This window comes from Vulpes lagopus, chromosome 3 (assembly GCF_018345385.1).
Source record: "Vulpes lagopus strain Blue_001 chromosome 3, ASM1834538v1, whole genome shotgun sequence".
NCBI lineage: Eukaryota > Metazoa > Chordata > Mammalia > Carnivora > Canidae > Vulpes > Vulpes lagopus.
Window position 1 is genome coordinate 88898667 of NC_054826.1, and position 14080 is coordinate 88912746.

General features: G+C 40.2%; 1 protein-coding gene across 4 annotated transcripts in view; it reads right to left on the minus strand.

Annotated features, from left to right (window-relative positions):
• The window catches only part of ZNF713 (zinc finger protein 713), a 97070-nt gene that overhangs the window by 33960 nt on the left and 49030 nt on the right, over nucleotides 1-14080 (minus strand). The window contains exon 4 of one of the 4 annotated variants that reach the window (XM_041748871.1): nucleotides 11414-12846. The exons of the other annotated variants lie outside the window; for them this stretch is intronic. Within the exon in view, the coding sequence (XP_041604805.1) occupies nucleotides 11789-12846 (1058 nt within the window). The 3' untranslated portion in view covers nucleotides 11414-11788. Of the gene's footprint in view, nucleotides 1-11413; nucleotides 12847-14080 lie in introns of those variants that run through there. 4 annotated transcript variants of the gene reach the window in all.

Below are 14080 nucleotides of genomic sequence, written 5' to 3' on the forward strand. Positions count from 1 at the left end.
CCCTACAACCCAGCAATTGCACTGCTGGGGATTTACCCCAAAGATACAGATGCAGTGAAATGCCAGAACACCTGCACCCCAATGTTTATAGCAGCAATGTCCACAATAGCCAAACTGTGGAAGGAGCCTCAGTGTCCATCGAAAGATGAATGGATAAAGAAGATGTGGTCTCTGTATACAATGGAATATTACTCAGTCATCAGAAAGGATGAATACCCCCCATTGCTTCAATGTGGATGGAACTGGAGGGTATTATGCTGAGTGAAGTAAGTCGATTGGAGGACAAACATTGTATGGTTTCATTCATTCAGGGAATATAAAAATAGTCAAAGGGATTAAAGGGGAAAGGAGAGAAAATGAGTGGGAAAAATTAAAGAGGGAGACAAACCATGAGGGATTCCTTTTTTTAAAGATTTTATTTATTCATGAGAGACAGAGACAGACAGAGACAGAGAGACAGAGACAGAGACATAGGCAGAGGGAGAAGCAGGCTCCATGAAGGGAGCAAGAGACTCCTAACTCTGGGAAACAAACAAGCGGTAGTGGAAGTGGAGGTGGGCAGGGGGATGGGTGACTGGGTGACAGGCACTGAGGAGGGCACTTGGCAGGATGAGCACTGGGTGTTATGCTATATGTTGGCAAATCAAACTCCAATAAAAAAAATATACAAAAAAAAAGAGATGTTGGCCTGTTCAGGTGGGATCACAGTTGTGGCTTGCTCTCCGGTGTACTGTTGGTATCTCCTACCACATGACCAGAAGCTCTGGAGAAGAGGGCTGAGCCAACATCTATAATGATATAAAAGTCTCTATCTGGACTTTCTTGAGCCCAGAGCCCCTGAAAGTAGGAATACAGCAACAGAACCTCTTGTACTCTTGAATGTCTCCAGTCAAGTGAGCTGGAAAGCAGGCTGTCTCTAGACTCTAGGTGCCTAGTCACCAGAGTTCTAAGTTCATTTGGGGGCCTATCACCAAGGAGGTGAGGTCACTTTTTCAAGATTCCAGCACCTGGTCCCCTTTGTTCAGTCATACCTATCCAAAGTCCCTTCTTGGCAGTTGACTAGCTTACCTTTCTCACCCATGTCACCTCCTTAACAACTGTACACAATGAGTTAAACATGCCCTAGCCACAACTCTCTAGAAATGTAATTAGAGTCCTAATTTTCAGGAGACAGAATTGAATTCAGACCTTTTCTTGTTTGTTTGTATTCCCAATTGTGTTCTTATTCATTGTGTCTTTCATGTATCCCCCAGTGTCCCAACCTGCATAGTGGGATCAGGCTGGAATCTACTTCCTAGGGACATCATCAAGTGTATGTGGATAATATTTATAACGTGTGGGCTGGTATCTTGTGTATCTGCAGCACAAATTTAAGGATGGAAGAGGATCCCTGGGTGGCTCAGCAGTTTAGTACCTACTTTCAGCCCAGGCCAGGGCATGATCCTGGCATCCCAGGATCCAGTCCCACATCGGGCTCCCTGCATGGGAGTTTCTCTCTCTGCCTGTGTCTCTGCCTCTCTCTCTGTCTCTCATGAAAAAATAAATAAAATCTTTTAAAAATAAGGATGGAAGGATTTCAAGAAGGGGTGCAAGCTGGCATGAAGTATCACTCAAAAGAGGCCTGGGTTCCAGCAATTTTATTTTGGAAAAGTCATTTTCCCTCTTGGCCTCATTTTAACGTAGGCACCATGATAGGCTGGAAATGCACAAAGATGCAGACATTGTCATCTTCTGTAGTAAAGCTGTTTAAGTTGTTTCCTGTTATATATAGAATGAGACCCAGTTGCCTCATTTTGGACTCTGAGGGCAGCAGTCTTTACAATGGCTCCCAGCAATCCTGACCTGTGGTATAGGCATCACTCTGTAACCACTAGTGGTTGGGTACTGGCTTCTGACGAATAAGATACAGCCAATGTGATGGAACGTCATGTCTTAGTTTCAGTTGCAAAGAGTTTCTGACTTCCTAGTTACTTCCTCTCATGTTTCCCTTCTCTTTTCCTCCCTTTCCCTTTTACTTTCTCTATCCCTGAACCTAAATTCAAGTACAGATGTTTTCAGCTGCCATATAGAGCTCACATGGCAGAGAACCAAGGCAGTGCCAAAGCCAAAAGACACACAGAAACTCAGGCTCTGAGTCCAAATGGCATCTGGAATCATGTGAGCAAACTTGGGAGAAAATCCTCTGCCAGTCTGGCCTCAGTCACAGCCACAGCCTCTGACATACTTTGAGGCTGAGGAACCAAGCTAATTACCTGGATTCTTCATCCAAAAAACCTGTGTATTTTAAGATGAAGGTATTGGGGCAATGTAATAACAGAGGAACAACAGATAACTAACAGTCTACCAGGTCTCAGCATCTCTTTCTGCCCTCCTCCTTCCTCACTGCTAGTTTCCCTGCAGCCACACTGGCCGTCTCTTTCACCTCATCTGCCAAATTGGCTTCTGTAGTGAGTGTCTGCAGCAGTGATCCCTTCTTTCTGACACTCTGCACCCAGACTCATGAATGTCTAGCTCCCTTTTGTCATTCTGTTCCCAGCAACATCATCCTCAGTAAGGCCTTTCATACCTTCCTATCCAATGACTCCCAGCCTTCTTTCATAGCACACTTCATTTGTAGTACATATTACTTGCTGTCTTCTATCACGTGCCTTTGCTTTTGTGCTTTTATCCATCTCCAGACTGTGAGTTCCTAACGGCAGGGAGACCTTAGTATTTTCAGCTCCACACATGGGCCCACCAAGGTACCTGGCAGAGGGTGCTCAGGACATAGTTACTGAATGAGAAGGTCTTAGAGCCCACCTCTCCTTCTAACCACCTAGACTGCAGGGAAAAATGCTACTAACAGCTTCAAGCTGTTTCTGGGCAAGGGAGACAACCAACCAAAATGGCCTCTGCATGACTGTTCCTGTTCCAGTTCCTCCACCAGAACTCTCTAGGTGCCATGGACAAGGAGGCTTCCTGCATCGTGTTGTCCAGTCTCAGGCAGGCACACTACCAAAGAAAGGGATGCCTTTATTTGGGTGTCCTCAAAGCAGTGGCTTTCCAGAATCACAGGGGCAAAGGAGCAGGATCTTCCTCTAGAGGCAGATTAAAGGACCTCAAAAGCTTCCTTTTACTCCCTTTTCTGTTCACTCCCATGGTGTCCTCTTTACTAACACAGCACTCTCAAGCAGCCAGAAGAGTGATTCTGCACCCACTCCTGTACATCCAAATGAGGACCTTGAAAGTCTAATGGAGAGTGGACTTGTCCCTCAATCCCAGACACAGTGTACAGTGCTCTGGGATTTTCCCAGAGAACATAAACAAATGACAAACAGATAAATAAAAAGGTGCTCAACATGACTAACCATCAGAAAAATGCAAACCAAGAACACAATGAAATATCACATCACATCATTTGGAAGAGCTATCATAAAAAAGAGATAACAAATGCTAGTGAGGATGAAGAGAAATGGGAATCCTTGTCCACTGTTGGTGAGATTGCAAATTGTTACAGTAATTATGCAAAAACACTTAGAGGTTCCTCAAAATATTAAAAATAGAACTATCTTATGATCCAGCAGTTCAACTTCTGGGAACATATTCATAGAAAGTAAAACAAGGGCCTCTGGGTGGCTCAGTGGCTCAGGGCATGATCCCGGGGTCCTGAGACCAAGTCCCACATCAGGCTCCCCACACAGAGCCTACTTCTCCTTCTGCCCATGTCTCTGCCTCTCTCTCTGTGTCTCTCATAAATAAATAAATGAAATCTTTATCCTAGAGGAGAACACAGGCAACACCCTTTTTGAACTCAACCACAGTAACTTCTTGCAAGTTACATCCATGAAGGCAAAAGAAACAAAAGCAAAAATGAACTTCCCAAGTGGAAGCCTTAAAAACAAGAAAGATTATGGACCACAGAGGCAGACTTAGGGAACTCAGCCACTTATTAAAACAATAACATTCATATCATAGGAGACTCAGAAGATGAAGAGAGAGAAAAGGTGGGCCTTGCTCAGCCATTAGAAACGACAAATACCCACTATTTGCTTCAACGTGGATGGAACTGGAAGGTATTATGCTGAGTGAAGTAAGTCAATCGGAGAAGGACAAACAGTGTATGTTCTCATTCATTTGGGGAATATAAATAATTGTGAAAGGGAATATAAGGGAAGGGAGAAGAAATGTGTGGGAAATATCAGAAAGGGAGACAGAACATAAAGACTCCTAACTCTGGGAAACGAACTAGGGGTGGTAGAAGGGGAGGAGGGTGGGGGTGGGGGTGAATGGGTGATGGGCACTGAGGGGGGCACTTGATGGGATGAGCACTGGGTGTTATTCTGTATGTTGGTAAATTGAACACCAATAAAAAATAAATTTACTTTAAAAAATAAAAAAATAAAAAATAAAAACAATTATCAATAAAAATTCAATCCTTTAAAAAAGAAATCTTTAAAAAATGAACAATTCTTAATTGTGTGTACATATACAACATCTGTTACTCTCTGCACAGATACTTGGGATTGCTTTTATGGTTTAGCTATTATGTACAATGATGCTAATGAAAATGTGTGTTCAGATATGGCTTCAAGACGGTGTTGTCAATTAATTCCCCAGAAGCAGAAATGACCAGAACACAGTAATTTTAATTTTTTTAAAGAACTCCCATACTGACTTCACAGCAACTAAAACCGTTATGCATTACTACCACACACAGTGAACAAAGTTTCCAAATTCTCCATATCTTTGCAAACAATTGTTCTTATCTTTTCTTCTCTGTTTTTTTAGTCATCTTAATGGATCTAAGATGTTATTTCATTGTTTTGTAATTTTCATTTCCTAATGATTAGTGATGTTATCATTTACAATTTCTTTTCATGAGGATAGGTCTATTCAGTTTTTGCACATTCACATATCCCATTTGGTTTGTTTTTTGTTGTTGAGTTTATGTGTTTTTTATATATTCTTGATATTAAGCCCCTGTCAGATACACGGTTTGCAAATATAGTGTCCCATCTTATGGATTTTTTTTTACTTTGTTGAAAATGTCTTTTAAGTCACAAAGATATTAAGTATTCCTAATGTCCAGTGTGTGGATTTATTTTTCTCTTATATCCTGTGCTTTGCATGTTATATCCAATTAAATCATTGCCCAATCCTATTTTGTGAAGCTAATGAAGATGATTACCATTGACCTCCAACTTCATAGGTGAAAAGGTTTATTGGTGGAGCAAGACAACAACATGAACTGAAGGAACAGAGGCATGATGATGGTATCATGATGACATATTATGGCATGATGACAGGATATGTGTGGTGGCCAGCATGAGATGTGCACGGGAAACAATACCTTGTCCAATTTTGTTCACTGTCTCTGAGGATGATGGGAGGAGTGGGACATATGAATGGATGTGTCCTGAAGCTCAGCCTTTCTTCTAAGTTAGCTTTTTATCTCACTCTGATCCATTGATGTTTGAAGAGTTTTGTAATCAGATGAGAGACCAAGTCTTACATGCTATAGGGTAATGAATAATATGGTATGGGTAACACCTGTCTCCAAGGAACTTCCAATCCCTCTCATCTTGGTGAGCCATTTTCTGGAATCAATTGCAAAGAAGTTTAGAATGACTAAAGGGCACTGGACTAAAAAAACCAAAGAGAGAACAGTAGGTTACTCACATGCTGAGCTGAACTCAGGTAAGACCTCTGTATATTTGCTGTCTGTCTGCAGTTCATGGTCACTAAGTTCTGCATGTTTCTACATGGGAGACAGGAGATGGACATGTTTGAAGGTGAGCTGGTGCTATATCACCTCCATGAATAACATGGAGACTCTGACCCAGTCACCCTGCAAGTGAAAAAGTAGTCAATGTCACTAAAGATAAAACCATCACTCCACACAAAGCAAAAATTTTTTTAAAAATTTAAAAAAAAAAATCACTCCCCAGTATTCATGCCACCTGTGTGGAAAACTTATGAGAGGGTGCTCATCGAAGTAACTCTCGTAGCAAGTACTGATGTCACCTACCTGAGGTGACTCATCTTGAAGAAAAAAAAATTTGCCCTCCGGTACTCAGAATTGACTAGAAGGGCAAGAGGATTAGAACTAAAAGCATTTTTTAGGGCTAAAATAAAAAAGGGAGAATGCCATGAGAAATGGCTCATCTTGGGGGGGAGGGGCAAGATAGCGGAAGAGTAAGGTCCCCAAGTCACCTGTCCCCACCAAATTACCTACATAACTTTCAAATCATCCTGAAAACCTATGAATTCGGCCTGAGATTTAAAGAGAACAGCTGGAATGCTACAGTGAGAAGAGTTCGTGCTTCTATCAAGGTTCGAAGACATAAAAAAAAAAAAAATGAAAGAAAGAAAAAGCATCCAAGGGGGAGGGGCCCCGCGAGGAGCCAGACTAAGGCCGCAAGGCGAGTGCCCCCACGACAGGAAAGCCCCGTCCCGGAGAAGCAGGAGCTTCACCAATCTTCCCTGAAGGAAAGGCGATCACAGGGAGCTCAGGCAGGATCCCAGGAGGGACGGGGATGCCCTCAGGCTTGGGCAGGATCCCACGAGGGGCACTAACAGAGGACCTGCGCCCCGAGGGAGAGCGCGCCACACAACCCGGCTGAGCTCCCTAAAGGGCTGCAGCGCATGCCCCGCGGGGCCCCCGGAGCAGCTCAGGCGGCGGCTCGGGCGGTGGCTCCGCACGGAGGGGGCTGCGCAGCCCCGGGAGCATGATTCCAGCAGCACAGGCCCAGGAGCCCAGGGCGCCAGGGGACACAGCCCAGGATCCGGACAGGCGGAAGCCAGGAGGGCACAGGACAGCGAGGACGCTCCTGCCGCTGGGGAGCCCCGAGCTGTGCAGATCAGCGACCCCGCCCCCAGGGCATCCAGGCCCCTGCAGACTGAGAGCTGCGGTAGTTACTGCGGGAGATGACTCCAAGGCTGGAGAGCTGGCCACTACGACTGTTGTTGTTCCTCCTGGGACCTCACAGGATAAACCACCCCCACTGAGCCTCACAGTGGCCTCACAGGATAAACAACTCCCACTGCGGTGAGCACCAAGGAGGGGGCTGAGCAACTCACTGAGTTTTCTCAGTGGGCTGAGTACTGTTTCCTCGACATTTAATAGTGAAGCTTGCAAATTCCAAGATAAAGAGAAGATCCTCAAAGCAGCAAGAGACAAGAAATCTCTTTAATGGTGAGAAATATTAGATTAACAGCAGACCTCTCCACAGAGACCTGGCAGGCGAGAAATGGCTGGCAGGATATATTAAGGGTCCTAAATGAGAAGAACATGCAACCAAGAATACTTTCTCCAGCAAGGCTCTCATTCAGAATAGGAGGAGAGAATAAAGAGCTTCCAATATAGGTAGAAACTAAAAGAATATGTGACCACGAAGCCAGCTCTATAAGAAATACATGACCAACAACACCCAGAACCAAGTGGAATAGTGTGCTGGTTCATTCTGTAAGATTATATTCTCTGTTCATTCCCATTCTGTCCCCTTCTTTTATCTCATTTATGTTTTGGTGGTCAATGTTGTGTCTCTCTACAAGTATTGCTGGTTTATATAAATTTGGGATTGAGCATCGTCTAACATACAGAACAAAATACACTCAGAATCAAGAGAATCAAACTCTAGGACCCTTCAGGTAGACTATATTCTCCCTTCATTACCACTTCTTCACCACCATCATCTCCCAACCTTTTTTTTTTTTTTTTTCGTTTTCTTCTTTACTTTTTTTCCCCTTCTTTGTGGTTTTTGGCCTTTAATTTTCACTACTTTTTTTTTTTTTAAGATTTTATTTATTCGGGGGGGGGGGGCAGAGTCACAGGCAGAGGGAGAAGCAGGCTCCATGCAGGGAGCCCGACGTGGGACTTGATCCCGGGTCTCCAGGATCACACCCCGGGCTGCTGGCGGCTCCAAACCACTGCGCTACTGGGGCTGCCCCACTACTTTGTTTTAATACTTCTTTTTCCCTTTAGTGGTCCTTTTGTTTTATTTTGTTCTGTTTTTTTTCTGTTGTTTGTTTGTTTGTTTGTTTTTCATTTTCTGGTCTCGGACCTCTTCAGAATCATCTAGGGTGTGTTTTACTTTGGTTGTAGTTGATATTTTTTACTCAGCCCACTCATACAGCCACTCTGCACTGAATAAAAGGACTAGAAGGAAGAATTCATCACAAAAGAACCAGAAACAGTACTCTCTGCAGCAGAGTTACAGAATATGGATTTCATTATGTCAGAAATTCAATTCAGAAGCACAATTATAAAACCACTGGTAGCTCTGCAAAAATGCATAAATTACTCTAGAGACTTCGTTACTGCAGAATTGAGATCTAATCAGGCCAAAATTAAATAGATTCAATGAGATGCAATCCAAACTGGATGTTCTAACTGCTAGTGTTAATGAGGTGGAAGAAAGAGTGAGTGACATAGAAGACAACTTGATGGTAAGGAAGGAAGCTGAGGAAAAAAGAGAAACGCGATTAAAAGCCCACAAGGAAAGGCTTAGGGAAATAAATGATAGCCTGAGAAGGATGAATTTACATATAATTGGGGTTCCAGAAGAGGCTGAGAGGGAGAGATGACCACAAAGTATATTTGAACAAATCATAGTCGAGAACTTCCTAAATATGAGCAAGGAAACAGGCATTCAGATCCAAGAGAGAGGACCCCAAAAAATTCAATAAAAACCATTCAATACCTGGACATTTAATAGTGAAACTTGCAAATTTAAAGATAAAGAGAAAATTCTTAAAGCAGTGCAAGACAAGAGATTCTTAACTTATATGGGGAGAAATATTAGATGAACAGCAGACCTCTCCACAGAGACTTGGCAGGCCAGAAAGGGCTGGCATGATATATAAAGGGTACTAAAGAAGAACATGCAGCCAAGAATATTTTATCCAGAAAGGCGCTCATTCAGAATACAAGGAGAGATAAAGAGCTTACAGGATAGGGAGAAACTGAAAGAATATGTGACCACCAAACTGGCTCTGCAAGAAACATTAATGGGGACCTGTAAAAGAAAGAATCCAGAGAAACAATCCACAGAAACAGGGACTGAATAGGTAGTATGATGACACTAAATTAATATCTTTCAATAGTTACTCTGAATGTGAATGGGCTAAATGATCCCATCAAAAGATGCAGGGTATCGGAATGGATAAAAAAACAAGACCCACCTATATGCTGTCTATGAGAGACTCATTTTAGACCACCAGCCTGAAAATGAAGGGGTGGAGAACCACTTACCATTCAAATGGTCCTCAAAAGAAAGCTGGAGTAGCAATCCTCATATCAGATAAGTTAAAGTTTATCCCAAAGACTTAGTAAGAGATGAAGAGGGACACTATATCAAACTTAAAGGGTCTAACCAACAAGAAGACCTAACAATCCTGAATATTTATGCCCATAATGTGGGAGCTACCAAGTATATCAATCAATCCATAACCAAAGGAAAGGAACACTTAGAAATAACACACGAGACTTCACCATAGTGCTCTCAGCAAAACACAGATCTTCTAAGCAGAACATCACCAAAGAAACAAGGTCCTTGAGTGATACACTGGACCAAATAGATTTCACAGATATATACAGAACATTGCATCCTAATGCAACTGAATACACATTCTTCTCAAGTGCACGTGGAATTTTCTTCAGAACAGACCACATACTGGGTCACAAATCAGGTCTCAACCGATACCAAAAGATTGGGATTGTCTCCTGTATATTTTCAGACCATGATGCTTTGCAACTAAAACTCAATCACAAGAAGAAATTTGGAAGAACCTCAAACATAAGCAGGTTAAAGAGCATCCAAAGAGATGAATTGGTCAACCAGAAAATTAGAGAATTAAAAAGATTCATGGAAACTAATGAAAATGAAGATACAATTGTTCAAAATCTTTGGGATATAGCAAAAGTGGTCTTAAGAGGGAAATACCTCACAATACAAGCCTCCCTCAAAAAACTGGAAAAAAACTCAAATATACAACTTTATTAATTTTAGTATATTTAACAAATGTTTGCATACTGTTATAAAAACACTGTTCCAGGCACTGTTTTTATCCACTGAATTAGTAGATGATCCATATTCTAGTGACATCTTTTGAAGTTTATTTATTCATGGGAGACATAGAGAGGCAAAGTCATACGCAAAGAGAGGAGAAGCAGCCTCCCTGCAGAGAGCCTAATGCAGGACTTGATCCCAGGACCTGGGATCACACCCTGAGCCAAAGGCAGACACTCCACCACCAAGCCACCCAAGTATTCCTCTATTGACATTTCTAGTGAGAAATCCTTAAGAAGTCATTTATTATTATGTGTAACCTTATGTATATTTTTTCTTAAAAGAAGGCAATAACAAAAAAAAAAAAAAAAAAAGAAGGCAAGAACACCTGGTTGGATTGACCAGATGAACTAATATATGTGAAAAGATATTGTCTTGCCCTTCTAGAGAGAAATAAGTCGTAACTAATGGTTTTTGAATGAGTATTCCTCTGGTTCGTCTACTCCAAGAACCAGTATTTTTATGTAATCAATATACTTGAGGTTCACTCCTTAAATTGCAACATTTTGAAGAGGACAAAGGACATGAAAATAAATTCATCCTAGAATAACATCGTTTACTGTACAACTAAGATAAGCATAATCATTTATGACCCTAAATGTTATTTAATAAGCCTCTAATTTTATAATTCCTTTATATTATGAAGAACTGGTGAAAATCCTTGGCCAACTGTGATCTGGTTCAGCCCAGACACTTCTTTTCTAGGATTATCCAAGTTTTGCTGAAACTCTTCTGAAAATCCCATTGTTTTCACTTGTCACCTGTGTCATCACACTGCCTTGTATTGGAGCCCTTAAGACTCTTTGTAGATATGTTGTTTTTGTTGTTGTTGTTTTTGGTTGCAAAATAAACTCTGACCAAAGCCTTTACCAGTAATAATTAACCATTACTTCTATTACCAATTTTAATTAAAACCATCTGTTTGCTATAAGGAAATTTAAAACTAGAACAACATAATAGAAAAGTAGATTTCTCTGCATCACGTTTTAAAGTTCATCACTATGACCCTCAGTCTCCTCCAAGACTCTTATGATGATCCTAGGACTTGTTTGATGAAAATGCAAAAGCTGCTTAAAAAAAAAATCACACAAAAACAAATACTGCCATATCCTGTCACATTGTTTCTCAAATGAAGGTATAGAAAATTTAGGTAGTATAGCAAATGAATATTTTTAACTTAGAAGTTATATACATTTTGATAAATAAATGTTTATATGACAAATATAACTGACATATAAAACTCATAATTTCCACAAATACTATTTCCTAGGACAAGGTTAAAAATGTTAATTCCCTTTAAGCAAATATATTAATACTGAGTATGATAAAAACTGTAAAGGAAACACACAAATGACTGAGTTTGAGAAATACTTTTATGTTTATTTCAAGTTTATTTGAGTCATTACACTGCATCACTGCCTTAAAGCTTACATAATTTTTAAAAACTTTGTATCATAAAAGTTACATGTGAATAATTACAGATTATTGCCTACAAGGTTTCTAGGCATTAAAAAAAAGTTTGATTTCAGATTTGGAACATGATTCTTAATATAATCTTACTTATAAAATAAATTATTTTCACTATTTATATCCTCTCCTGGGAATATGCTACTAATTTAAGACCTAAATTTATTTTAGTTTCAATGCATTAAAAGTTTTTATAAGCTTTTTTTTCCTCTGTGAATAATGATATTGAATTGGATAAAAAGATCTGACCTAGTTTTCATACATTTATATATTCATATGATTTTTCCACCATAAGTTATGTGCTGCTGCTGGGTAAGTGAAGGACTGGGACCTAAGGGTTTCTCACATTTACTGTATTCACATAATTTCTCCCGAGTATGGATTTTCCTATGTTGATTAAGGTGTGCACTCTGGCTAAAGGCTTTGTCACATTCATTACATTTATAAGGTTTTTCTCCTGTATGAGTTCTCTCATGCTGGTTAAGATGTGTCCTCTGGCTGAAGGCTTTCCCACAAAAACTACATTCATATGGTTTCTCTCCGGTATGAAGTCGATGATGTTCAGTAAGGGATGTGATACGGCTAAAGGCTTTACCACATTGATTACATTTATACGGCTTCTCTCCAGTATGAATTCTCAGATGTTGAGTAAAGGATGAATGTTGACGAAAGGCTTTTCCACATTCATTGCATACAAAAGGTTTTTCTCCTGTGTGAATTCTCTGATGTTGAATAAGATGTATCCTCTGGCTGAATCTTTTCCCACATTCATCACACTTATAGGGTTTCTCTCCTGTAAGGACTATCTGAGGTTGAGTAAGAGATGAGTTGTGGTTGAAGACCTTCCCACATTCACTGAGTTTCTCTTCAGTATGAATATGATTAGTAAGAAGAATATGTTGATTGAAGATTTTTCCACACTCATATTCATAAGGATTCTTTCTTACATAGTTCCCCTGATAGTAAATCAAGTCTGAATTATGTTTGATGCAATTTCCTTGTGTGTCCAAACTAAGGGGTATTTTAATTGAAGGAATTCTCTGATGCATAATAAGGTTTGAGTTCACGTTATAGTTTTCTCCAAATCTATCACAGTCAAGGTTTCTCTCCTGTGTGATCTTTTTGTGGGTCAAAGATACTTGTGCTAAATGTCCCTGCTGGATTTCTTGATTAAACTCTAACTGGTAATCAAAATTCCAGAGTCTTCCTAAGATGGAGTACCAGAAACTGTCTCCTGTTAGTCTCTCCATTACCATATCATGATTTTGATTTTCATCAGAAATATTCCGGTTTGGGGTTGATTTTTTGATTTCAGGTCTATTCTCCCCATCTAAAAGAAATTCAGAACATACAAGTACTTTGCCACCTTCTCTGTTTTGAAAAAGAAATTGTTGCACAATGAATTACCAAGTGAAACTTATAGTAATGCAGACAAATCACATGTGGTGTAAGTTTTAAAATATGGCCATGTAACAAGGGAGAAGACTATAAAAGGATGACAAACATGTATGGTAGTTATAAGAGGACATCCAAGAGTATCCATGGATGAAAGGAAATAGAAGAATAATAAATACCAGAGAAAGGTCTGCGGTTAGAGGTGGGAGATACTAGAGGAAAGATTGTACAGGTTCGAGGGCATCACCCTATAAATCTCATCTGTGGGTTATTCTATTTTAGTGCCAGCTACTTGTTTATTTAAAAAGTATTTCTTATTTTTAATCTTTTGTTTAAAATTATAAAATGGGGACACCTGGGTGGGTCAGCAGTTGATCATCTGCCTTCAGCTCAGGGCAGGATTCGAGGTTCTGGGATTGACTCTCAACATTGGGCTCCTGCAGGGAGCCTGCTTCTCCCTCTGCCTATGTCTCTGCCTCCACCTGTGTGTATCTCATGAATAAATAAAATCTTAAAAAAATAAAATGATAAAATGAATATTTGCTTATAATAACATATTCAAATAAGGTGGATATGCATAAAGGAAGAATTTCACCCCCTTAGAGGTCATTATTGGTAATAGTTTGGAGCCTATCAGATTTTTTTCCTGTTCATACAAATATAAATGTAAATCATATTTTGAACAAGCATGAATTGTGATAAAAACAAAATTTCATTTCAGTCTCCCACCATTTCTTTAAACTTAATTTGGGGAGGGCATTATTATTCTGCTTCTGGATGAAGATTTGGGCAGGTTTCATGGTTCCCCCTAATTCTTAGATAACAGATATTCTTACTGTTACAGTAAGTTACAAATACAGTCTATTCGGTAATTAAAATGTTGTCACCTGTTTGGTAATTAAAACTCCAAAATTAATCCCCTTTCCTTCCCCTGGGCTGTTAGAATCATTTTTTCCTCTTTCCCCACCACCTATCACTTTCCCCACTCTATTCTCTCCCTGCTATTTTTTTTTACTTGACTACCCTCTCACTTCTTTCCCCATTTTATCTATTTCCCTGCCCATGTCTTCCTTCACTCACTAATCGTTGTTCTTTTGTTGTTGTTGTTGTTTAGGTGGGGAGGAGCAGAGGGAGAAAAAGAGAATTTTAAGGAGGCTCCACACCCAGCA